Here is a 24,284-nt window from a genome sequence, read left to right as displayed (position 1 = left end):
ATGCAGCCCACAATCAATTCGCAAATAGTAGCTAGCTAGTAGCTAGCGTAACTTTTCCAACGTTCTTTTCCATGCTTCATCAAGCTGTATTGATGTCGATGTGTACAGGCTACAATCCATTGGGTGTATTGACAAAAGAACTACTACATATTCCAGCAGTCACTGCGCAGTACTCTGTCTACGGGAAAATAGTAGTCGGTGTACCCTATCGACTGATTTATTTTTCTTTATCGTCATAACAATTTTAGTATTGGTCCATATACAAAGTGCACTGGATTATAAGGCGCCCTGTCTATTTTGGAGAAAATTTTAAGACTTTTAGTCCTGAAAATCCGGTACATTGCGTGTCCAAATCCTGTCAAATTTTAGTATCCATTCTGGCCCGCAAGTCAAAATGTTTGCCTACCCCTCAAACACATTATCAATAAGCTGCTGTAGACATCCGATTCATGTTGACTGAGGTGCAGATGCTATTTCTGTTATAAGTCTACCGTCAATGGTCGCCAGACGTGTGGCTCAATCAAAGTCACAATAAGCTGCCATTGATTGCGATAGATGTCCGTTTCATGTTGACTGAGGTAAAAATGCTATTTCTGTTACTAGTCCACAGTCAATGGCCGCCGAACGTGCGGCTAAATAAAAGTCAATAAGCTGCCATTGACTACGGTAGATGTCCGATTCATGTTGACTGAGATGCAGATGCTATTTCTGTTATTAATCTACCGTCAATGGCAGCCAGACGTGCGGCTGAACAAAAGTCTTAGTATACTTTTAGCCCTGAACATTGACATTGAAATAAAAGGCAATAAGTAAAATTATTTTATGAAAAAATATATTAAAAAGAAGACAGCAAATTCACAGTTGGTGTTTTTATTACAGCAGTAAAACTTACAAAAGCAAATTCACAGATGGTGTTTTTATTGAAACAGTAAAAAAAACGTAAAAATTATGTAAAAAAAAAATACAAATACAATAAAAACAATGTAAGACTTTTATTTAGCCGCACGGCATTGTCATTGACGGTAGACTAATAACAGAAATAGCATCTGCACCTCAGTCAACATGAATCGGACGTCTACCGCAGTGCTCGGTCGATTCGCCTAAAGATGTTTCGCCGACGGACATTTGGCCTAAGGACAGTTGCAGAGGCGGCGTTTGGCCGAATAGATAGTTAGCCGAACGGATAGTTAGCCGACCAGATAGCCAGCCGACCGGACGTTGCGCCAACGCGCATGCCTCGCCCCCGGTCGTGTGTGTATATATTTTCCAACCTCGGGCCAGATACGGCCCGTTACAGATAAAATTTCCTAAAATAATGGGAAATTGTTATGAGTTTTAGCTTTCAAGAGCCAGTACAAGGATAATGCTTTTAGTTGCTTTTTAATGTTAAAACAATTATCAATAACGTATTATTCTAAATGAATGTTGTCGACCGAACGTTACGCCGTCGCGCATGCCTCGCCCTCGGTCGTGTGTGTACTTGTTTTTCAACCTCGGCCCGCGGGCCGTATATGGCCCGCATACGGCCCCCGGGCCGAAGTTGAAAAACATGTACACACACGTCCTTCGGCTGGCTATCTGGTCAGCTAACTAGTCGTTCGGCTAACTCTATGTTCGGCCGTTTTCCCCCTCGGTGAGTTGGTCCTCGTCCTAAACGTCTTTAGGCAAATGGACCTTGTGCCGCTTATTGATAGTGTTTAAGGGGTAGGCAAACGTTTTAATTTACGGGCCAGAATGGATACTATAATTTGACATCATTTGGACATGCAATGTAATTTATCAAAGCTGGGGATTGAAATATAAGTAAGAAGACAAACTTGAAGATGAGAATTTATTTTCTAATTTTCTTTCAACATTCAGAACATATTATTATTCAACGAAAGAGAGCAGTCTTTAAATGGAGTAATGAGCGGTGAGGGAAATGAATGAGGTCATTTATTTATACTATTTGGACAACACTGGTGGTGGGCCGGATTAAAAAGCCTAACGGGCCGGACCGTATATGGTCCTTGGGCTGAGGTTGAAAAACATGTACCGTATTTTCACAACGATAAGGCGCACTTAAAAGTCTAAAATTTTCTCCAAAATAGACTGGGCGCCTTATAATCCAGTGCGCCTTATATATGGAAGCAAAATTAAATGTGCCATTCATTGAGGGTGCGCTGTTACGATCCTGTCGCGTAATGCGACGCGATCGGGGGGGAAGGTGAACCCAGGTGCGGAGACGCCGATGGAAAAGGGGAGGCAGTTGCGTAGCATTTGTTGTTTAGTTTAATTAACGGAAAAACGTAACATAACAACTTGGCAACTTAACATAAACAACTTGGCTTGAAAACTTACTAATACAAAAATGAAAATGCAGCATGGCGTCAAGAGAACGGCATGACAAACGTAGAAACTCAGGGGAACCAACCAGACGATCCGACAAACATTCAACAAACTCATAATGCTTAAATAGCCAGGAAAACAATCACCTAATTGCCACGGCTGATAAAAATCATGACATCATGCCAGGAGGGGCAAGCAAGCCACTCCTGACATGCCTCTTATAATGCGATGCGCCTTATAGTGTGGTGTCCCTTATATATGGAAAATACGGTATTTAGCTTATACAGTCAAGTTTAAAATAGAATAAGGCTGGGAAACAACAAAATCTGTGCTGACACTGATAAATGCAAAAAAATATATTGGATAAACAACAGTACTTCAACCAATAGTGGCCTCCACGCAGAATAAAAACTAAAACTCCTAAAAAAAAAACGGACTGTATTTTCACGACTAAGGATCACTTACGTCTTAGATTTTTCTCCAAAATAGACAGGGCGCCTTATAATCCAGTGTGCCTTATATATGGAAAAAAATAAAATGTGCCATTCATTGAAGGTGCGCCTTATATATGGGGAGAATGTCATTCATTGAGGGTGCGCCTGTCCAGTCGACCAAACGTCCGTTCGGCGAACTGTCCAGTCGACCAAACGTCCGTTCGGCGAACTGTCCAGTCGACCAAATGTCCGTTCGCCGAACTGTCCAGTCGACCAAACGTCCGTTCGCCGAACTGTCCAGTTGACCAAACGTCCGTTCGGCGAACTGTCCAGTCGACCAAACGTCTTTTTGGCGCAGTCCATCGCCCAAACGTCCGTCGACCAAACATCTTTCGCCGAATTATCCGGTCACAATATTGCATCTCCTTACGAGAGTAATTAAATCCTGGCGACTGTAGAAAAAGTTTAGCTCGCAGATGTTATTAAATAAAACTAGAGAGCATAGAGCCGCTGCACCCGTGCGCGTCGTCATCTTGGATCTCTTGTGAAACTGTAGGTCTTGAAAATGGCTTTAAATCAACACAACAATATATTTGCTTGTGCAGCTCGCTCCAAATACAGTTTGGTAGCTCTCTCGTAGTTAGCTGTAGCAGGTGTGCTAACTTCGGAGTTGACCACCTTTTCTTAATGATGTCCATTTTTTCTGGGAAAATCTGTCTGGAAAATTGCCTCTACACTCCACACTTACTTTCAGTCAATATTGAGGGTTGTTTAAGTTTGTATTCCCTTTAAATTATTCCCAAAATTACGCACAAAATGTCCTCACAATAGAATGATGAATGACTACTTGCCAATAAATCATTTTCTTATCATTTTATCTCATTTTTGTGTTTCCTCGCATCTTTCATACAAAATTTGGACACTTTAACCAATTTTATTTGGTAGTTGTGTGAGTGCCGTGGAACGAATTAGAGATTTAACATATAAAGTACACCTACTAATGACATTTTCAAGTTACAAAAAAAGTCTTGGAACCAATTAATTTTGTAAATAGAGGTACGACTGTACAATAGTGTATTGAGTAACAATTATTGAGTTGTTGATTTGAGTTGTGTATAAGTGGAAGAATAATATCTGTATGTTCTTTCTCCAAAGGCCCGAGTCAGCAAAGAACAAGATCACATCCTCATCATCCCGAGAGGACTTTCCTTTGCTGAGGCATCTGCATCAACCTTGGTAAAGACTCCTGGTGGCTGGGGCTTCCATTTTGATTTGGTGAACGTCCAGTCCATAAAAAATCTCCAAATTCACGCTGAAACTTGTATGATAGGAGATGAAAAATGGCGAAGTCAGGGTCTGCTTCTTCTTAGGCGCTGAAATGGGTGGCACTCGGTGCAGAAGAAGCTGCGAAATGTCACCATTGTAGAACAATGATGCACCAAATTATGCAAAAAGCCGACCGAGAAGGTCGTTATCTTTTGGAATACGTTTTGCATCGAGCTCAAAGGCTATGCCAGGCCTATTCCAGCATTCCTGGATTTTAAATCTCCTTTTGAAATGCCTCCTGAGCGTCCTGCGTCATCTAAGGCATCATTAATGAATTGACCGTGTGTTACATCAAGAAAGAAGAAGCAACGATTTGGAAGTTGGCAAAAATATCCTTTTCCAAGGACACCAAGCGAGTGGTAATCACGAGTGATGAAATAAAAATCATCGTTAAGATGGAGTAAGCCCTATCGGTCTGCATGTTGGATAACAGTCTTAATTGGGTTTTCCTTTTCTGAAGATAACAGAAAATATGAGAAATCCAATATGTTTTACTTTGATGAAGACTGAAGATGGAACTTTGTTGTCATGTTATATGATTGGTACGAATGTCTTTTGACTCCAGGTGATGTGCTTTGCTTCCCCAGATGAAGGTTAACATCATCGGCGAAGTGATTGATCAGGGCTGCACCAACCTGAGTATCGATTCACCTGGTTTCAGTCCCCACGCCGCCATCTACTCTATGCGCCCAGACACCCGCTGTATCATACACGTTCACACCCCTGCCACGGCTGCTGTAAGTTCTTTTGAACACTAACGCAATTCACAACTTACCTGAAACAATAATAGTAATACCTCAGAAATCATAAAAGTCTATCATAATCAATTGGGGCTTCCAAAATTATAAGTTTTCTGATGTATTTAAATTAAAAAAAAAAAAAAAATCAGACATAGGCATTGTCATCATCATTGACTTGACAAAAGCTAAATTGTCATCATACCTAGCTGCGTATGACGAAATTGGTAATTTGCTGATGTGAAACACATTAGTGTGATACTTCACCATTTTGCGGGTTCAGTACATCACTTTTTTTATAATCTTTATAAAGCGTGATTTATGGATGGATGTTTGTGTGTCTGTGTGTATGGTAAGATTTTCTTGCTACGTTTGTCCAAACCGTGCAATGTAGAGAGTTGAAATTGTTTATGGTGGCCATCCTAAAAGACTAGAGATTGCATTTCTTCACCTTCACCAGTCAATTCGTTTGTTTCAGCTGAAAGCAGAGTTTATGTATGAATCGTCGTTTTTACATGATGTGCTCTAAACGCACCACGTGGCTGATTTGTCCGCCAGCGAGTTTATAGATGCTCCCTAGAACACTTTTTTTCCTGTCGTGACAGGAGTTATAAAACATCCACCCATCCATAAATCATGCTTTATCTATTCTCTAATCCAGTGATTTTCAACCACTGTGCCGTGGCACACTAGTGTGCCGTGAGAGATCGTCAGGTGTGCCGTGAGAAATTATCCAGTATCCTTTTTTTAAAATTAACATTTATTAATAGTTTTCTGCAAATATGATGTCATTGTCCAGTGTCCGTGCTGTAAAGGCTGGCAGCGTAATGTAATATTTGTCCGTGTGGCAACACGTAGTTGATTGCCTCGTTCCGCCAAGAAAATTAGTGATGCACCTAAGAGGCCGTGGTGACAGTCATGGAGAAGTTTTTAAAAAGGACAACTGCAAACTCCGAACTGGGCCCTGGACAAGATTCTGACTGAGTATAAATAAATTGAGAAATTATATTGTAATTAAATATACTATACAGAGTGTCATTTTGTAAAATTTTTGGTTAGTGGTGTGCCACAAATTTTTCCAATGGAAAAAAATGTGCCGTGGCTCAAAAAAGGTTGAAAAACACTGCTCTAATCCTTACAAAGCGTGTGTGTGTATGTGTGTGCCCCTGGAAACTGGCTGGCGAAAATTGTTCCAAAATGACCTTTGTAAATGACGTGAAAAGACGTCTTGGGCCAGCACGTCCAGCACCATCAAGGCTCGCCGAGTCTTTCCGTCACAACAGAAAATAAAGTATTTTGTTGAGCAGGAATACATAGTTATTTATGGATGGATGGATGTGTGAAATCAAATCAAATCAAAAGCCTTTATTGTATGCATACCTGCGTATAACAAAATTGGTGGTGCTATTCCACAAAGTGCGTTTTCCCAGTAAAAAAAAAAACATAAGTAATCTAAAAATATAAAAAGCCACATCCTGACCAGGTAAATTCTAAAATATTGCACATTGTTATTGCACACCCCAAAGTTATTGCACAGGGATTGTGTGTCGTGCTTACTGATCGCTTTGGGGAAAAACTGTCCCAAAGTCTATTTGTCCTTGCTTTGTGAAACCTGTAGCGTCTGACAGAGGGCAGCAGCTGGAACAGGTTGTGACCAGGGTGGTCTGTGTCCCTAACAATGTTCCCGGCTCAGCGAGGGCTCACAATGTCATCCAGTTATTGCAGAGCACAGCCTTCTGGGCGGTGTTGAACACTGTATGCATGGCTTTTCTGCCGTTTGTTGTATTCCAGGATGCTCTCCACAGTTGCTCTATAGAAGGTTACCTGAAGCTTAGTGTCCAAGTTGTTCTTCTTGAGTACCCTCAGGAAATGGTTCTGGGCCTTCTTCACCACAGCCGTGGTGTTGGTAGACCAGGCGAGCTTGTCCGTGATGTGGACCCCCAGGAATTTGTTTACATTCTCACACTACTTTAGTCCAAACTCTGCATCTTAGAGAGTTGACATTATGTTGGCCAGAAACGGCTGTCAAATCCTAATAGTGATTGAATTTCTTTACCTTCTGGAAACTCAAGCTTTGAGCATTTGCAAGTATTATTGAGGAGTATGCCTGACCTGAAATATGTTAGCTTGCTGCTCTCTTGAGCTATTAAAAATATAAGGTGCTGATAACATAATAAAGTCATAATTCATAAATGTTATTGAAAAACTAAAAGGTGTTAGAATAACCACAAGGTAATTAACCTTTTTTTCCCTATAAATTTGGTGTAAATGCGTCTATCGGCTTGGGTGCTGTTGTACTAATTGGGTGCTACTAACAGGAATAAATTAATCTATAATCCTTTGAAAACATGATATACAGTGATCCCTCGCTTATCGCTGTTAATGGGGACCGGACCCCACCGCATTAGCTGCGAATCCGCGAAGTAGGCGGGCGCCATCAAAAACGCTTATAGAAACATATAACACGTGCACAAAACCACCACCAGGCTAATATGCTGTTTATTCAGGTGTTTTATTCCACATTAGAATGCAGGTGTTATGTTGGTGCATACAAAAAAAATCACTGCAAATGTAATAAATGTAAACTTTTATTCAGAAAACTCAGAAATTCAAAAACATCATAGCAGTCCGGATGGATCTCCCGCAGTTCTTTGGCGCGTAAGAAACATTGTTATGGGGAGTTGTGAACGTTGTTTTTTTTGGTCGGTGAGGATGGGCCTGTAAACAGCCATGACCTCATCGATGCGATTGCTGAACTTGACTGCCCTCACCATGTTATCGTCCATTTCTTTGGCCTTTCTTTGGAGGTCTTTGGCAGTATTAAAGAGGTCCTGCAAATTATGTAAAGTAAGGCCACCTTCGTCAGCATTGTCACCCTCGTCGTCGGCAGCAGGCTCCTCTTCCTCCTCACTCGCCGACTTGGTCATCTCCTGTAGGTCCTCCTCTGTCAGTGGGTCTGAGTGACAGTCGATGAGATTTGTAATCTCATCAGCCGAAATGTCTGAGAAGCCTTCGGTCTGCACCAACCGAGCCAGCCTGACTGCATTTTCAACGGCTGAGTGCTGAATTTCGTTGGGAGTGAAGCCCTCATAGTCCTCAGTGATTTTCTGTGGCCACAATTTCCTCCAGCTGGAGATGAGTGTCTGTTCTTTCATGCCCTTTTGGGCATTCTGAATGTTGGTTAGACACGTGGCTATGTTGTAGTCCTTCCAGTAGGACTTCATGCTGAAGGTCTCGTAGGGCTCTTCAATGGAGGAGATGAGACCCTCCATTGTCACCTTGGTGTAGAGGGCTTTGAAGGCCTTGATAACCCCCTGATCCATGGGCTGGATGAGGGGAGTGGTGTTGGGGGAAGGAACTCCACCTGACCCCCCCATGAGTAGAACCACTTTGAAGCGCCTCGCTGCTGCTCCGTCTGCAGAGGCTGCATCTCCATGCAGCGACACATTCCTTAGTCCGACTCGCCGCTTAAACCTCTCAAGCCAGCCCTTGCTGGCAGTGAAAACCGTACGTGGTCGTGGGTTAGTCTGGCTTGAGGCACCGGGCATAATTTTTTATGGTGGCCAGAAACGGCTGTCGGATCCTAATAGACGAGTGATTGAATTTCTTCACCCTTTCTTAGTCTGTGAACTCGAGCTTTGAGAATTTGCAAGGATTATCGGTGCATATGGCTGACTAGAAATATGTTACCTTGCTGCTCTCGTGGTAGTTTTAAGCATTACACCCTCCAGATGTGAAAAACCCATACCTTCTTCAGTGCTCACTGCTTAGTCATTTCCGCTTAAAGTTTGTTGCATGAACGACGCAACGGCACAGCTATTTTGTTTTTATTTTCGTCATATTTTCACTTTGGTTTACAATGTTTTAATAAAAATAACAAATTGGTTAAATAGTTAATATTCGTAATCTTTTCTTTTGAAATTGTTCCTTACTTTTTCCTAAAAGGCATACTCCATCTTCTGTCTAGCTGTACATAATTGTGTGTACACGTTTGCCGTTATGCATACTAAAACTTTCCTTTCTCATCCAACCCTTTTTTTTTTTTTTTTTAAGTGCAGCAACCATCTTTTGTTTCTTTCGCTACGTTTGTCCAAACCGCTTTGGCGGACCCCCCTGATTGTTTTATCTTAAGTCTATAAATAAAAAACGTAAAATAAAAATGTCAAAACTCTCAAGTAGAATACATGGGCTAAAAAAATGGCAGAAGGGAGGGCTCCACTTCTTCAACATTGAATTGGGTGGCACTCACCACAGAAGAAGCCATATTTCACCGTAGGAGAATGATATGAAAAGGCAGAGAACGGCGACATCTTACCTTCTCTTGTTTTCTAGCGTGGTCTTCCTTCTGCAGGAGACCTTCAATATGGCATGCAAATTTCAACAACGAGGCCAGGAGTGTGATAACAACATGGTCGGAGCCATTGAATTTGGCAATCGTCTTGACATTGTCATGTCGCTGTACAAAAGCCTATTTGAATAAGAAAATAAGTGGTGGTCGCCATCCATGTTCATTGTGTGCTAAACTACTTGAACTATTTTCACTGAGTACAGTACAGTGAAATCATGTTACAATGCCACCTTGATACTATGTCTCTCTCGCTATTATGCGACTTATGCTCGGTCCCGACAAAATTCAATTCAAAATAAATTTACTATGCCACCCCCTATAATCTCGCTACTGTGCCACTGTTGTGTGTTTATTGTATTTTTGAATTCATTCATTTTTAAAATTTTGCCCACATTTTCAGCTCAGAAACGCAAAAGAACCTACTTAACGCTGCAGGAGATGGCGATAATCGATGGTTCGAAGGAGTCTAATCAGTCCAGAAATGGGGCGTCAAATTTAAGAGAACCACTGTGAAGGGTATTCTCAGCAAGAAGGATGCAATTATTGTCAGCTATTTATTCTAATCAGCCCAGGTAAAATATTTTGTTTAAAAAAAAAAAATCATACCTAATCGGCATTGGGAGTTCAAAGTCAGCACTACATTCGTGTTGATTGACCTAGCACAACAGGCAGTGGTGATCTGGTGTCTAGCGTAGGTCAAGAGAAAAACTAGCTTTATAGATTAAAATATTGTTCACTTTCTGTCATTCAGTACATTCCATTCCTCTTTTTCCTTTTTGTGGTCCCATTGTGGGTGAGTGAAATCAATTTGGACTGAGGTGATGGATAACATGAGACAATACAGCCGATTATATTTTATTTTTTACAATAAACCGTTTTTAAAAACCTACTATGCCAGTCTCGCTACTTTGCCATTTTTGCTCTGTCCGACGGGTGGCATAGTGATGAGATTTAACTGCACTCAAAAGATTTACAATTTTTTTATTTATCTATTATATTTGGAAATTAATACATTAGTCTTTGTATATGCCTAAAAGTGTAGTAATTAATGAATACACGTCTTGATAATTGTACTTGTATTTCTGTATAAGCGCGGAAACATAGTAAGGCATGTAGTAATAATAGGGGTGATCCTACTTTGCTCTCTTTCGAATATCGCAGCCATGTCTTGTCTACATTATCCGCAATATTCGAGAGAAGACTGTATTTACAGTTAAATTACAATGGGCTGAACAATTTTGCTATGAATGTGCAGTGGAACCAAATCTTATGTGGATTTAGGCAGCTATTTAATTATATCATTGTTTTTCAAAGCAAATGTAAATGTTTGCAAATATCTAAATATAATTGACTGAAATAAAATATCCACATACATTTAGGACAAAATACAGCTGACAATAGTGATGATTATTCTTTTGTGAACAAAATACAGAAAGATAATTAAAAAAACAATTATAGAATATTTTTTCTTTTCTTTTTCTGTTTGTCTTTAATTAAAAAAAATGCTAAGTATTCAAATAAATAGAGAAGGAATATTTACAGTTTATTCTTTTCATAGCGGTCCGGTGATAAGTGTGTCTGCCTCACAGTCCTCTTTAATGGAGGGTTCGTGTGCAAATAACAACATACAAATGAACACATACATAATAAACTAATAATTAATAAATAAGTAGTCAGCAATAAATAAGTAGGAGTCAAGATAGATAAGAGGTCAACTTTGAATAAATGGTCTCATAAATAATAGGTACAAAAGGACCAAGGTTGATAGCAGTAAGTCTTGATCAACAGAGATATAGACCCCCAGGAATGTGTAAGTCTCCCCTCAATCCACACATTTGCCGTTGATATACAGGGAGGTGGAGCTGCCTTGTTCCGTCAGAAGTCCCGGATGAATTCTCTGGTTATGGAAACGTTAAGCTCCGAGTTGTAGAGAGCGCACCACTCACTGAGACTAAGGACCTCATCTCTGTCTCATTCCCCTTTGTGATCATTCCCTCCACCGTAGTATCGTTTGCAAATTTCACAATGATGTTCTCGGGGTGCGTGGCACATGTGTGTAGAGTAGTGGACCTGGCACACAGCCTTGGGACGAGATGGTGGTGAGCGTGCGAGCGGATGAGAGGTGGCAACCCAGCTTCACGTGCTGGGGTTCGTTGACCAGAAAGTCCTTAATCCAGAAGAAGGTGGAACCCCCAGGTTCGTTTGAACATTCTAAATTGCCCTTAAGTGTAAGTTTCAGCGTTCATGGTTGTCCATCTCCTTGTGACCTGTGATTGGCTGGTGACCAATCCAGGATGTCCCTCGCCTGGTGCCCGTAGTTGGCTGGCATAGGCTCCAAGGCCCCCTGCCACCTTTGAGGATAAGCAGTACAGAAAATTATTGAATAAATGTTATTTTCACTTTTAGAATTAAAATTACAATATAAAAAATGTCATAGTAAACAATATTTACTTTTAGGCGGCTCAAAAATTATTCATTCATTCATCTTCCATACTGCCCATCCTCGAAAGGGTAGCGGGGGTTGCTGGAGCCTAACCCAGCTGTGGACGGGCGGAAGTCAGACTACATCCTAGACTGGTTGCTAGTCAGTCGTAGCGGCTCAAAAATTAGGAAATTGGAAAATGTTTTCGTCAATAAGGTCAAAGTAGTGAAGTAATTTGATAATTGATTAGTTGTATATTAGTTGATTAATAGTGGTGGCTCTCCCTTCAGCAGCAGCGAATCAATTATATATACCACAAATTGGATAAGGAGCGGAAATTTTGTTGTGACTTTTTGTAATGTTTGGTTCTAATTGCCTCTTCCTCCTAATAGGTATCATCTATGAAATGTGGCATCCTCCCCATTTCTCAGGAGGCCCTCATTCTGGGTGACATCGCATATTTCAATTATCAAGGCATCCTGGATGAGCCAATGGAGCGCAAAGAGCTGCAAAAAGCTCTGGGGCCTGCAGCAAAGGTAGGAGAACTTTTTGGAAACAACTGCTGCAACCTAAGAGCTGTTAAAGAGCATTGTGTGGTTCAATACATTAATAAAACTTTCTGTCCTACTCGTTTGGATTTAATTTAAACTTTCAGTACAGTGCCGTGTGAAAAAAACTCGAATGTTCCCATCTAATTGACTATGCTTATGTATTAAAGGTTCTGGTGCTGCGGAATCATGGCCTCGTTGCTCTTGGTGAATCTGTGGAAGAGGCCTTTCACTATATCTATAATGCACAATACGCCTGTGAAATCCAGGTATTATTTAAAGAGAATTATTTTTTTTACAGGATGGATAATGCAACGAAGCATTGCCAAGAGAAGCAGCCTCTTTTAACTCAATGTTGCGCAGTATATTATTAACAGAGTATGATTTATGATAGTTAAATAGTAGTAAAATGATTAAGAATATATTCCGCTCTTGCTACTTCCTGGATGTTCCTAATACAGTAATCCCTTGATTATCACGATTAATGTAGGCCGCGATAAAGAAAAAAACGCGCTGTAGGGTCACCCTTCAGTGCTGAGTCGTAGGAGCAAGCGGAGGTTGCGAGTTTCAGCACGGCTTTTAAAATTTTTATGGACTTAAAAAATAAATATATATTTTTTCACTTTAGTGCTGAGTCCTAATAGCAAGCGGAGGAGAGGAAAGTGGCTTCCGCTTGCGAATTTCAGGGTGGTTTTTCACATTATTATAAACTTACAAAAAAATGTCATTATAAAAAAAATTCCCCCAGAAAAAAAATGCAATGTCATGAAACCGCGATAATTGAAGCCGCGATATTCAAGGAATTACTGTATAACACCTGTGCGTTATTTTTCTGATGCCCTCTGCCACACCTTACTCATGCTGTAAAAACCTACATACATTATAACTTGACCATTGCCATAAAGTCAAAATCCAAGTTATCTGATCTCATAACCGTTTGAGATATCTCTCAATCTCAGCTAATTGCTCCCCTCCTTAATGATTGCAATTACCCTTATTATACAAAAATAAACCATACAAATGTAACGCGGCACATATTTACTCACACAGGTCACACTGAGAAATCTAAAACTTCCCCCAAAGTGGACCTAGGGCCCAATTAGTTCGTGCGGCTTTTGTCTACAATCCTTATAAAGCGGGATTTATGGGTCTGTGAGTTTGTGTTTGTGTGTGTGTGTATGTTGAGATTCTCTCCCTAAGTTTGTCCAAACGGTGCAACATAGAGAGTTGGAATATTCTATTGTGGCGAGAAATATTTGTTGGATCCTATTAGATGAGTGATTTAATTTCTTTACCTTTTCTAAGTGTGTGAACTCAAGCTTCGGGCATTTGCAAGGATTATGGAAGTGTGTACATTATCTTACTGCTCTCTTGCGATGGTTTTAAGCATTACACTCTGTGACAATTCCAAAATCCATACTTTCCTTAGTGCGCACTGGAGTGCTCCCGCTTAGTCATTGTCATGCTTGAAGTTAGTGGAATGAACTACGCACCGCTACCGTATTTATTTTTGTCATATTTTCACTACTACTTACTTTGGCTTACTCAATCTCGTCATGGTCCGTTGCCTTTTCTTTATCACTCCCCGATTGTATCATTTCGATGAGGTCCTCATCTGTTACGGTGTTTGATTGATCTGAGAAGCCTTCAGTTACTACTAACTAAGCGAGCTTCACAGTCCCTCATAATCCTGGTTCATTTATTATTCCTAGTGGTTACCACTCGGTTGGTGTCCTTGGAAAAGGATATAATGTTGCCGTTTTGTGAATGTTCTTTCTTGTTAGAACGCATGGTAGATTTTTTTGCCGTACTGACGTCTTACATGCGCATACTTATTGCCCACCTTTAGCATATCTAGCAACGTCACACCTATTCGGATGTGAAACCGTAGGCAAGAAAGACATTGTCCTTCTCTGCCTTTTATATTATTCAGTGGTTTATTATTCTTGGGTGAAATTTCGCTTCTTTTTTGTCGGTGAGTGCCACCCAACTCGGCACCAAAGAAGAATCAGTGCCCTGACTTCTGCCATTTTTCATCTCATGTCTTCCGCTTGCGAGTTTCAGCATGGATTTTGACATTTTTATGAACATTTGGATTGGAATACCTTATATCAAAAACGCGATGGACTGAAGCCGCAAAGTTGTGAAGGATGACAGTATGCTGATATACCTGATGCCAGCATGAGTCAACATAAAGTGGTGTGAACACAGAAATCAGAAAGCGAGCAAATACTTTCATGGCACTGTAGTTTAGACAGGTAGTAATTTTTTCTTGGATGCACGATGGTCCTGTTTCCCAGTTCAAGTCCCATATCAAATTTTACTACGTTGGTAACTACTTAGGAAATTAATTGGCTCCAAAACTTGTTTCGTAACTTGGATTTTTCGTAGGTAGAGCAGTACACTAATCCCTCGTTCTTCCCAGATAATGTAGACGAGACATGGCCATGATAATGGAAAAACCGCGATCACCCCTATTATTACTAAATACCATACTACATGTTTTCGCGCCTATACAAAAATACAAGAACACAATACAATTATCAAGAAGTGTATTTATTAAATATCTTAGTAGCATGCATATGAAAAATGTCACGTAATAATATCTAAATATAATCTATGATTTAAGAATATGTAAATATTTCAAGTACTATACTCACAGGAAAAATATTTCATCTCCGCTTGATTTAAATAATTAACAAAGGGTTATTGGAGCTTTAGTCCAAGTCCTCTTCGTCAGATTCGAGCCACATTTTTATTTTACAAATATTGCTTCTGATTTTGTCTTGATACTGTCAAAACAATTGGCAAATTCAATGGCTGACACCATGTTGTCATCAGTTTCTTTCTGGCTGGCCCCACGGCAGTGTGTTGACATCCTATCTTCATGCCAGCTTCACAACCGTATTTACGGCGCAAATCCTTCATAAGCCTGGTCAATTTTTTTTATTCCTCGGAGTTGGGGCGTCTTTGTCCACACGAGAATTTGCAGTTCCGCGCCTCGGAAGATGGAAGCTTTGGGCGGTGAACAGCAGCGCGTGCGCACTGGTGGCCAAGTGGAAGCGGCAGCGCTCTTTGGAGAATAACGGTCGCATCAATGTGTAGCAACCTGGGCAGAGAAACGAACCACTCACTTCATATCCACGCTGGAGGATCTCACAGACCTTATTCACAGCATACATATCCTCGAAACACCTGAAAGTGTGTTCACTTCCTTTCTCTCTCTTTTAACCGCATGGCAAAGCATTCCTACAAGCCGAATTACGTACACAAGAACGCCACAGTGTAGTTGTCATTGTAGTCATTCATGCCGCATTAGCGTCCTATTCCTTTAGCATACCAAGGAATGTCAATTTTTAGGAGGCATTTTCAATGGCAACTAAAAAAATTGTCTTTCTACACAGGTCATGTGCGCGATGCCAAATTTGCAACAAAACAAAATGGTTAGACATATTGCATCTAGGAACCTAATATAACATCCGAGGCGCCCATTTTTCTTCTATGATATATCGCTTCTGCAGTGCTGAAAAAAAGAAGCCGTGCCTCTACTTACTTCTGCCCTTTTTCGCCACCATTTTATGTCTTATGCTTGCGAGTTTCAGTGCAGATTTTTATGAACTGTTTTTTTATACTTCAGAAAAAAAAATGCGATGTAGTAAAGCAGTGAAAGTTGAAGCCGCAAAATGGTGAAGATCACAGTACTTTATATGTAAATTCTCAAATTTGTTCCATCCTCCTAAAAAAAAATCTAACAACTGTTAGCGTTGTCTCTTAACCTCATTCCTACAACGCCACGTGGTCTTTTTCTGCTCTGGAGGGTTTGCGAGCACGACGGAAACATTTATTGCAAGAAGCAACACATTCAACATCTGACTCTAGCTTAGATATCTTTTCCAGCTGACAAAAGTGGCCGTTAATTTGAACATCAGTGGTCGCGTTGTTTTTTTGTTTTGTTTTCTTTTCTTTTAAACACATTTTTCAACACACGCCCGGTCTCACTCTGAACAATTTTCCTAATTGAGAAATCTCAAGTAAATGTAAATCCAACATTAAAAATAGCTTGGTTTAGATCAATGGTTTTTAACCTGGGTACAATGGAACAATAGGGGTTCGGTGGAGCCGGTGCCGGAGGGGTCAAGACACATCGACTCATGTCTATTCACGATGACATGCCTGCTTGACCATCGCTGGCTACAGGTGATGACATTGCTTGGCCAATTAGTGCTGCCAGCAATTCATATACATTGGTACCTCGAGATACGAGCTTAATGTGTTAATTTTTCACATTTTTACTCTTAAATTCAAAGTATGCCTCTCAAGGAATACAATTTGAAAATAGGAATTGTTTATGGATCCCTATGTCAAAAAGGTTCCCGACCCCTGCTGCAGAGGATGAGCACGTCCTGAACAAAAACCCCTTTGTGGGCACTTTATATTTTTACGGACTATCGCCAATTGGCTCCGGCCGGGGATGAGTTCCAGATTTGTGTACCTTTGACCTACCTTTCTGTGTGTGTAACATCATTTTAAGTTGTTAAGTTGTGTGATTATGGCTTAATAAAAATGTTGCTCTGTTTTCCCTTTTTGCATACATACACGTTTGCATACCTATTTCATACAAAATGTGTATAGTTTTGTCATTTTTTACTTCTACTTACAAAAAGTCTAAATGCTGTAACATTAATTCTGTAACTAGCTGTACCACTGTATTGAGCTTACGAATAGCTTAAAAGGGAACATTTTGTGTCTAACTATGAAAAAATACAATTACAAGAAGTTAAATCTAGAAATTTCAAACATCCTATTGTAGTATCCTGTACTTTATTTAGAAATTATCTTGACAGAGTTGCCCTCCCAACACTGCTGACTTTCCATTGGCTAGATGGGACCTGCGTCTCCATTATGCCTGAACCGAGGTTAGCACACTTCAGGTGCACGCGAGAGCTGAGCGGCGTCATGGTCACCGTGCACAACAGGAGAGCACGGTGCGAGCCCGACCTGGAAATGGTGCGCTGGAGGGAAATGCCCCTGATTCGTGAGCTTTCGACCCTTAGAGTTGCAACACGTTATTTCTAGACATTTTATTAGTATGCTGAATGTAGATTTATTCTCTGTATTCCATCGTGAGCAGCAAGAAATTGATTGCTAAAGGAAGTGAAAAGAAGAAGCTTGCTCTGTCTTCAAAGTGTTCACAAGTCTTTCTATCACGTCTTCATGTCGTATTGTACATTTTAGGACAATTATGACAAGCCATCAAAGGCAACAGTTGTTGAATCAATATTTCGCCAAACGTAACAATTTTAGTTGGGTGTTTCCATATATGTCTACTCAGCTGCCAAACGTTTCCGTTCGCCCTCACCCATTCACCCCAGTGGAAATGCTCCTTTTTTTGTGTTTCATACAAAATTGGCATACATTAATACCTCGACATACTAATGCCCTGACATATGAGAAATTTGAGATATGAGTAAAATTTCTAGCATATATTTACCTTGAGGTACAAGACATTTTGATATACAAGCATACAGCAGACGCAAGACGCTGCTCATAAGAACATCTTGGGCAATGTATTTCTCCCCGCAACTCCCTCGTTTAATGTGTATGAGCACTGGGTGGAGCATTGTAGTGTTTTTCAGGAGTATAGTCCTTGTAGTTGGCAAGTGGTCGTGTGTTACCCTATTGTGAGGACATTTGTGTGCATCATTTTCGAAATATTTTAAAGGGAAGACAAAAGCAAACAACCCTAGAGATGTTCCTTTTTAAAACTGCAGCTGAAAGTTAAGGTGGAGGCGGGGCAAATAGAGCCAACCCAGAAAAAGAAAAGCATAAAAAGGAAAAGAAAAATTAGAATTACCATAAAACTTCTATTTGAGCGGCACATCTATTTGAACAGCACCTTGGTGGAAGAATTGAAAAATAGAACAGCATCCTCTAATTGAACGGCACCACGGGAAAAAAAATTCTCAACCTGAGAAGGTGGTCAGAATTCCCTTCTTGCCCAGGATTCATACTGTTGTCACAGCGATGCCAAAGAGAAGCAATTGAAGAAGCTCCATATTGATGGGCCGTGATTCCAAGAGGCTGCACCAAATTTATACAGGCCTCCAAGTTCTACTGAAACGCCCCATTCAAAACCAAAGTCTGCCAGTTCTACGGGAACTGGATGTTGCACGGCGAGAAGAGCTCCATCAAATTCGGCACCATGCGAGCACCAACCGTTCTCGACGGCTCGAAGTATTGTCTGTTCCATTGTTTCAGGTCAGACGGCCCGATTCAGACTGGTTTTCAACTTTCACGTTCATCGTCGCCAGCATTGGCTTGTGCTTGGTGGACAAGCTAATGCTGGCGACGATGAACGTGAACTCACTCAGACACCTGACGCTGAATGACAAGAACAGCTACAACAGCGAGCTGTCATTTGATTTTCACCAGTGAATTTGTAATTACTTACCAGTAATCGCCTTGTATTTGTGCCTTTTGTTAAATAAATATGTATATGTCCGCATCTTCTCAAAATTCTCACCAGCTAGTCAAAAAATAGAGTGGCACCCTCTAATTGAATGGCAATACCGGGGAAAGTTTGAAAAATAGAACGGCATGACGTTGAAATAGAGGTTTTACGATGAATTGAGTGTAAAGTTAGATTGATCTTAATTTTGAGTGTATCTGTATTATAATCCAACTTAATTTAAATTTGATTGTTATGTTACGAGCGCATTGCCATGCAAAAAGTCTCTCCATCCAGTTTTTTTTTTTTCAGAGGGTTAGAACGAATTAATTTGTTTGTAATTTATTTCTATGGGAAATTTAATTTAAGATACGGGTAAATCGACAGGAGCTCAGTCCGGGAACACATTAAGCTCATATCTCGAGGTACCACTGTAATTTTATCATTTTCCTTGTATTCCTCTAATATTGGAGACTTTGCAATCATTGGAACAATTTAGGTATAGTACTACATGTAAGTTGCGTCTCTACTTACAAAAAAATCTAAATAACGTAACGACATCTGGAACGAAGTATTTGCTAGTAGTAAGAGCACACCTGTTAATTGTGTTGTGTAAGGTTGCATCTCTTTTTGGATGTGTTTAGGTGAATGCCATCTCCTGTGCAGGCAGCATAGACAACCTGATAGTGCTCGATCAGGAAAAATACAAATCACAAGTGTACGGCGTAGCCTCCACAGTTGGAGCAAACATGAGCAGTACATACAAGTGGAAGGTTGGCGAACTGGAATTTGAATCACTGATGAGAATGCTGGACAACCTGGTAAGTTAAATGGTGTATTTCACTTCGATCTGCAACTGAATTCTTAGATTTTTTTTCCATTTTTAGGGGTACAGGACAGGTTACACCTACCGCCATCCCATCATACGCAAGAAGCCAAAGCACAAAAACGATGTGGAGATCCCCGCCACTGTCACAGCGTTGATGATTGAAGACGATGTAGATGCCACACGTTTTCCGTTCAAGTTTCTGCAGCAGCGGCAGCAGCGGGAGAAGACGCGATGGCTCAACTCACCCAACAGCTACACCAAAGTCAATGTGGAAGGTGTAGATGAGCGTTACAATAACAGGACAACTACAGTAAGTTTGATGCACTCATCGAACTAATTGGGTGCCGTTGATACTGGTTTTTAAGGTAGAGACAGATAGGCCCAGCATAAAATATAGATTGGACGTTGCGCACCATCAATGGCATCTGAAGTATTAAGAGTAAATATTATCTAAGCCATTTTTTTTAATTTTTCTGTATGCATATAGTAGACATATATTTATGACTATGCACGCCTAACATTCAAGACATTGACAAGGCCGCAACCAGGGAAAAACAATCAAACGACAAACAACAGGGACTTAAATACACCAACATGGGTTAATGAAACATGAACAGGTAGGTGACACAAGGCAACAGATGACAACAGGTGAATTGAATATGGGTGGAATTGGAAATGGGTGGAATTGGAAATGGGTGAAATTGGAAATGGGTGGAATTGGAAATGGGTGGAATTGGAAATGGGTGGAATTGGAAATGGGTGAAATTGGAAATGGGTGGAATTGGAAATGGGTGGAATTGGAAATGGGTGGAATTGGAAATGGGTGGAATAATTGGAAATGGGTGGAATTGGAAATGGGTGGAATTGGAAATGGAATTGGAAATGGGTGGAATTGGAAATGGGTGAAATTGGAAATGGGTGGAATTGGAAATGGGTGGAATTGGAAATGGGTGGAATTGGAAATGGGTGGAATTGGAATTGGAAATGGAATTGGAAATGGGTGGAATTGGAAATGGAATTGGAAATGGAATTGGAAATGGAATTGGAAATGGAATTGGAAATGGAATTGGAAATGGAATTGGAAATGGAATTGGAAATGGAATTGGAAATGGAATTGGAAATGGAATTGGAAATGGAATTGGAAATGGAATTGGAAACGGAATTGGAAACGGAATTGGAAACGGAATTGGAAACGGAATTGGAAACGGAATTGGAAACGGAATTGGAAACGGAATTGGAAACGGAATTGGAAACGGAATTGGAAACGGAATTGGAAACGGAATTGGAAACGGAATTGGAAACGGAATTGGAAACGGAATTGGAAACGGAATTGGAAACGGAATTGGAAACGGAATTGGAAACGGAATTGGAAACGGAATTGGAAACGGAATTGGAAACGGAATTGGAAACGGAATTGGAAACGGAATTGGAAACGGAATTGGAAACGGAATTGGAAACGGAATTGGAAACGGAATTGGAAACGGAATTGGAAACGGAATTGGAAACGGAATTGGAAACGGAATTGGAAACGGAATTGGAAACGGAATTGGAAACGGAATTGGAAACGGAATTGGAAACGGAATTGGAAACGGAATTGGAAACGGAATTGGAAACGGAATTGGAAACGGAATTGGAAACGGAATTGGAAACGGAATTGGAAACGGAATTGGAAACGGAATTGGAAACGGAATTGGAAACGGAATTGGAAACGGAATTGGAAACGGAATTGGAAACGGAATTGGAAACGGAATTGGAAACGGAATTGGAAACGGAATTGGAAACGGAATTGGAAACGGAATTGGAAACGGAATTGGAAACGGAATTGGAAACGGAATTGGAAACGGAATTGGAAACGGAATTGGAAACGGAATTGGAAACGGAATTGGAAACGGAATTGGAAACGGAATTGGAAACGGAATTGGAAACGGAATTGGAAACGGAATTGGAAACGGAATTGGAAAAGGAATTGGAAACGGAATTGGAAACGGAATTGGAAACGGAATTGGAAACGGAATTGGAAACGGAATTGGAAACGGAATTGGAAACGGAATTGGAAACCGAATTGGAAACGGAATTGGAAACCGAATTGGAAACCGAATTGGAAACCGAATTGGAAACGGAATTGGAAACGGAATTGGAAACGGAATTGGAAACGGAATTGGAAACGGAATTGGAAACGGAATTGGAAACGGAATTGGAAACGGAATTGGAAACGGAGCCGGAAACGGAGCCGGAAACGGAGCCGGAAACGGAGCCGGAAACGGAGCCGGAAACGGAGCCGGAAACGGAGCCGGAAACGGAGCCGGAAAGGGAGCCGGAAAGGGAGCCGGAAAGGGAGCCGGAAAGGGAGCCGGAAAGGGAGCCGGAAAGGGAGCCGGAAAGGGAGCCGGAAAGGGAGCCGGAAAGGGAGCCGGAAAGGGAGCCGGAAAGGGAGCCGGAAAGGGAGCCGGAAAGGGAGCCGGAAAGGGAGCCGGAAAGGGAGCCGGAAAGGGAGCCGGAAAGGGAGCCGGAAAGGGAGCCGGAAAGGGAGCCGGAAAGGGAGCCGGAAAGGGAGCCGGAAAGGGAGCCGGAAAGGGAGCCGGAAAGGGAGCCGGAAAGGGAGCCGGAAAGGGAGCCGGAAAGGGAGCCGGAAAGGGAGCCGGAAAGGGAGCCGGAAAGGGAGCCGGAAAGGGAGCCGGAAAGGGAGCCGGAAAGGGAGCCGGAAAGGGAGCCGGAAAGGGAGCCGGAAAGGGAGCCGGAAAGGGAGCCGGAAAGGGAGCCGGAAAGGGAGCCGGAAAGGGAGCCGGAAAGGGAGCCGGAAAGGGAGCCGGAAAGGGAGCCGGAAAGGGAGCCGGAAAGGGAGCCGGAAAGGGAGCCGGAAAGGGAGCCGGAAAGGGAGCCGGAAAGGGAGCCGGAAAGGGAGCCGGAAAGGGAGCCGGAAAGGGAGCCGGAAAGGGAGCCGGAAAGGGAGCCGGAAAGGGAGCCGGAAAGGGAGCCGGAAAGGGAGCCGGAAAGGGAGCCGGAAAGGGAGCCGGAAAGGGAGCCGGAAAGGGAGCCGGAAAGGGAGCCGGAAAGGGAGCCGGAAAGGGAGCCGGAAAGGGAGCCGGAAAGGGAGCCGGAAAGGGAGCCGGAAAGGGAGCCGGAAAGGGAGCCGGAAAGGGAGCCGGAAAGGGAGCCGGAAAGGGAGCCGGAAAGGGAGCCGGAAAGGGAGCCGGAAAGGGAGCCGGAAAGGGAGCCGGAAAGGGAGCCGGAAAGGGAGCCGGAAAGGGAGCCGGAAAGGGAGCCGGAAAGGGAGCCGGAAAGGGAGCCGGAAAGGGAGCCGGAAAGGGAGCCGGAAAGGGAGCCGGAAAGGGAGCCGGAAAGGGAGCCGGAAAGGGAGCCGGAAAGGGAGCCGGAAAGGGAGCCGGAAAGGGAGCCGGAAAGGGAGCCGGAAAGGGAGCCGGAAAGGGAGCCGGAAAGGGAGCCGGAAAGGGAGCCGGAAAGGGAGCCGGAAAGGGAGCCGGAAAGGGAGCCGGAAAGGGAGCCGGAAAGGGAGCCGGAAAGGGAGCCGGAAAGGGAGCCGGAAAGGGAGCCGGAAAGGGAGCCGGAAAGGGAGCCGGAAAGGGAGCCGGAAAGGGAGCCGGAAAGGGAGCCGGAAAGGGAGCCGGAAAGGGAGCCGGAAAGGGAGCCGGAAAGGGAGCCGGAAAGGGAGCCGGAAAGGGAGCCGGAAAGGGAGCCGGAAAGGGAGCCGGAAAGGGAGCCGGAAAGGGAGCCGGAAAGGGAGCCGGAAAGGGAGCCGGAAAGGGAGCCGGAAAGGGAGCCGGAAAGGGAGCCGGAAAGGGAGCCGGAAAGGGAGCCGGAAAGGGAGCCGGAAAGGGAGCCGGAAAGGGAGCCGGAAAGGGAGCCGGAAAGGGAGCCGGAAAGGGAGCCGGAAAGGGAGCCGGAAAGGGAGCCGGAAAGGGAGCCGGAAAGGGAGCCGGAAAGGGAGCCGGAAAGGGAGCCGGAAAGGGAGCCGGAAAGGGAGCCGGAAAGGGAGCCGGAAAGGGAGCCGGAAAGGGAGCCGGAAAGGGAGCCGGAAAGGGAGCCGGAAAGGGAGCCGGAAAGGGAGCCGGAAAGGGAGCCGGAAAGGGAGCCGGAAAGGGAGCCGGAAAGGGAGCCGGAAAGGGAGCCGGAAAGGGAGCCGGAAAGGGAGCCGGAAAGGGAGCCGGAAAGGGAGCCGGAAAGGGAGCCGGAAACGGAGCCGTGGGGGGGAACGGAGCCGGGGGGGGGGGGGGAAACGGAGCCCGGGGGGGGGGGGGGGAACGGAGCCGGGGGGGGGGGGGGGGAACGGAACTGGATGGAAATGGATGCAATGGGAATTGGAATGGGAATTGGAATGGGAATTGGATGGAAATGGATGCAATGGGAATTGGAATGGGAATTGGATGGAAATGGATGCAATGGGAATTGGAATGGGAATTGGATGGAAATGGATGCAATGGGAATTGGAATGGGAATTGGATGGAAATGGATGCAATGGGAATTGGAATGGGAAATTAAATGGGTATGGGAATTGAATGGGAATCGGAAATGGATGTTTTTTTCTGTGTCCCGTTCACTTGATTATTCATAAATTTCACCTGCTGTCTTTTCTGACTCTCCTTCCCATGTGTGACCCAGGTTATTGTGAATATCCTCATGCCCTGTCTCTGTATTTTAACCCTGTGTTTATATACGTAGGGATGGAAATATTCTTTTTATGTATTATGTTCGCTTTTCGGTGGTGTGCGTTCCCCATATACGTCCTCCCCAGTTAAGTTTTTGTTTGTAAGGTTTTTGCTATTGTTTTTTTTCATTAAATCTTACGTTTGTGTGCCAACACTCCTTTTTCGTTGTCTGCCTCCTACTCCTGTTTTCTGCTCTGCAG

At 42.8% G+C, this 24,284-nt stretch overlaps 1 protein-coding gene across 5 annotated transcripts in view; it reads left to right on the top strand.

Moving 5' to 3' along the window:
* The window catches only part of LOC144197678 (gamma-adducin-like), a 54,099-nt gene that overhangs the window by 18,638 nt on the left and 11,177 nt on the right, over positions 1–24,284 (top strand). For all 5 annotated transcript variants that reach the window (XM_077718205.1, XM_077718204.1, XM_077718208.1 and 2 more), the window contains 6 exons: positions 3,918–3,998; positions 4,676–4,825; positions 11,988–12,131; positions 12,314–12,412; positions 19,236–19,412; positions 19,479–19,730. In XM_077718205.1, coding sequence (XP_077574331.1) covers positions 3,918–3,998; positions 4,676–4,825; positions 11,988–12,131; positions 12,314–12,412; positions 19,236–19,412; positions 19,479–19,730 — 903 coding nt within the window. The remainder of the gene's footprint in view (positions 1–3,917; positions 3,999–4,675; positions 4,826–11,987; positions 12,132–12,313; positions 12,413–19,235; positions 19,413–19,478; positions 19,731–24,284) is intronic.

The sequence above is a fragment of the Stigmatopora nigra genome, chromosome 6 (assembly GCF_051989575.1).
Source record: "Stigmatopora nigra isolate UIUO_SnigA chromosome 6, RoL_Snig_1.1, whole genome shotgun sequence".
Lineage (NCBI taxonomy): Eukaryota > Metazoa > Chordata > Actinopteri > Syngnathiformes > Syngnathidae > Stigmatopora > Stigmatopora nigra.
Note: the sequence above shows the minus strand (reverse complement) of the source record. Positions and strands in the feature narration are given on the sequence as shown.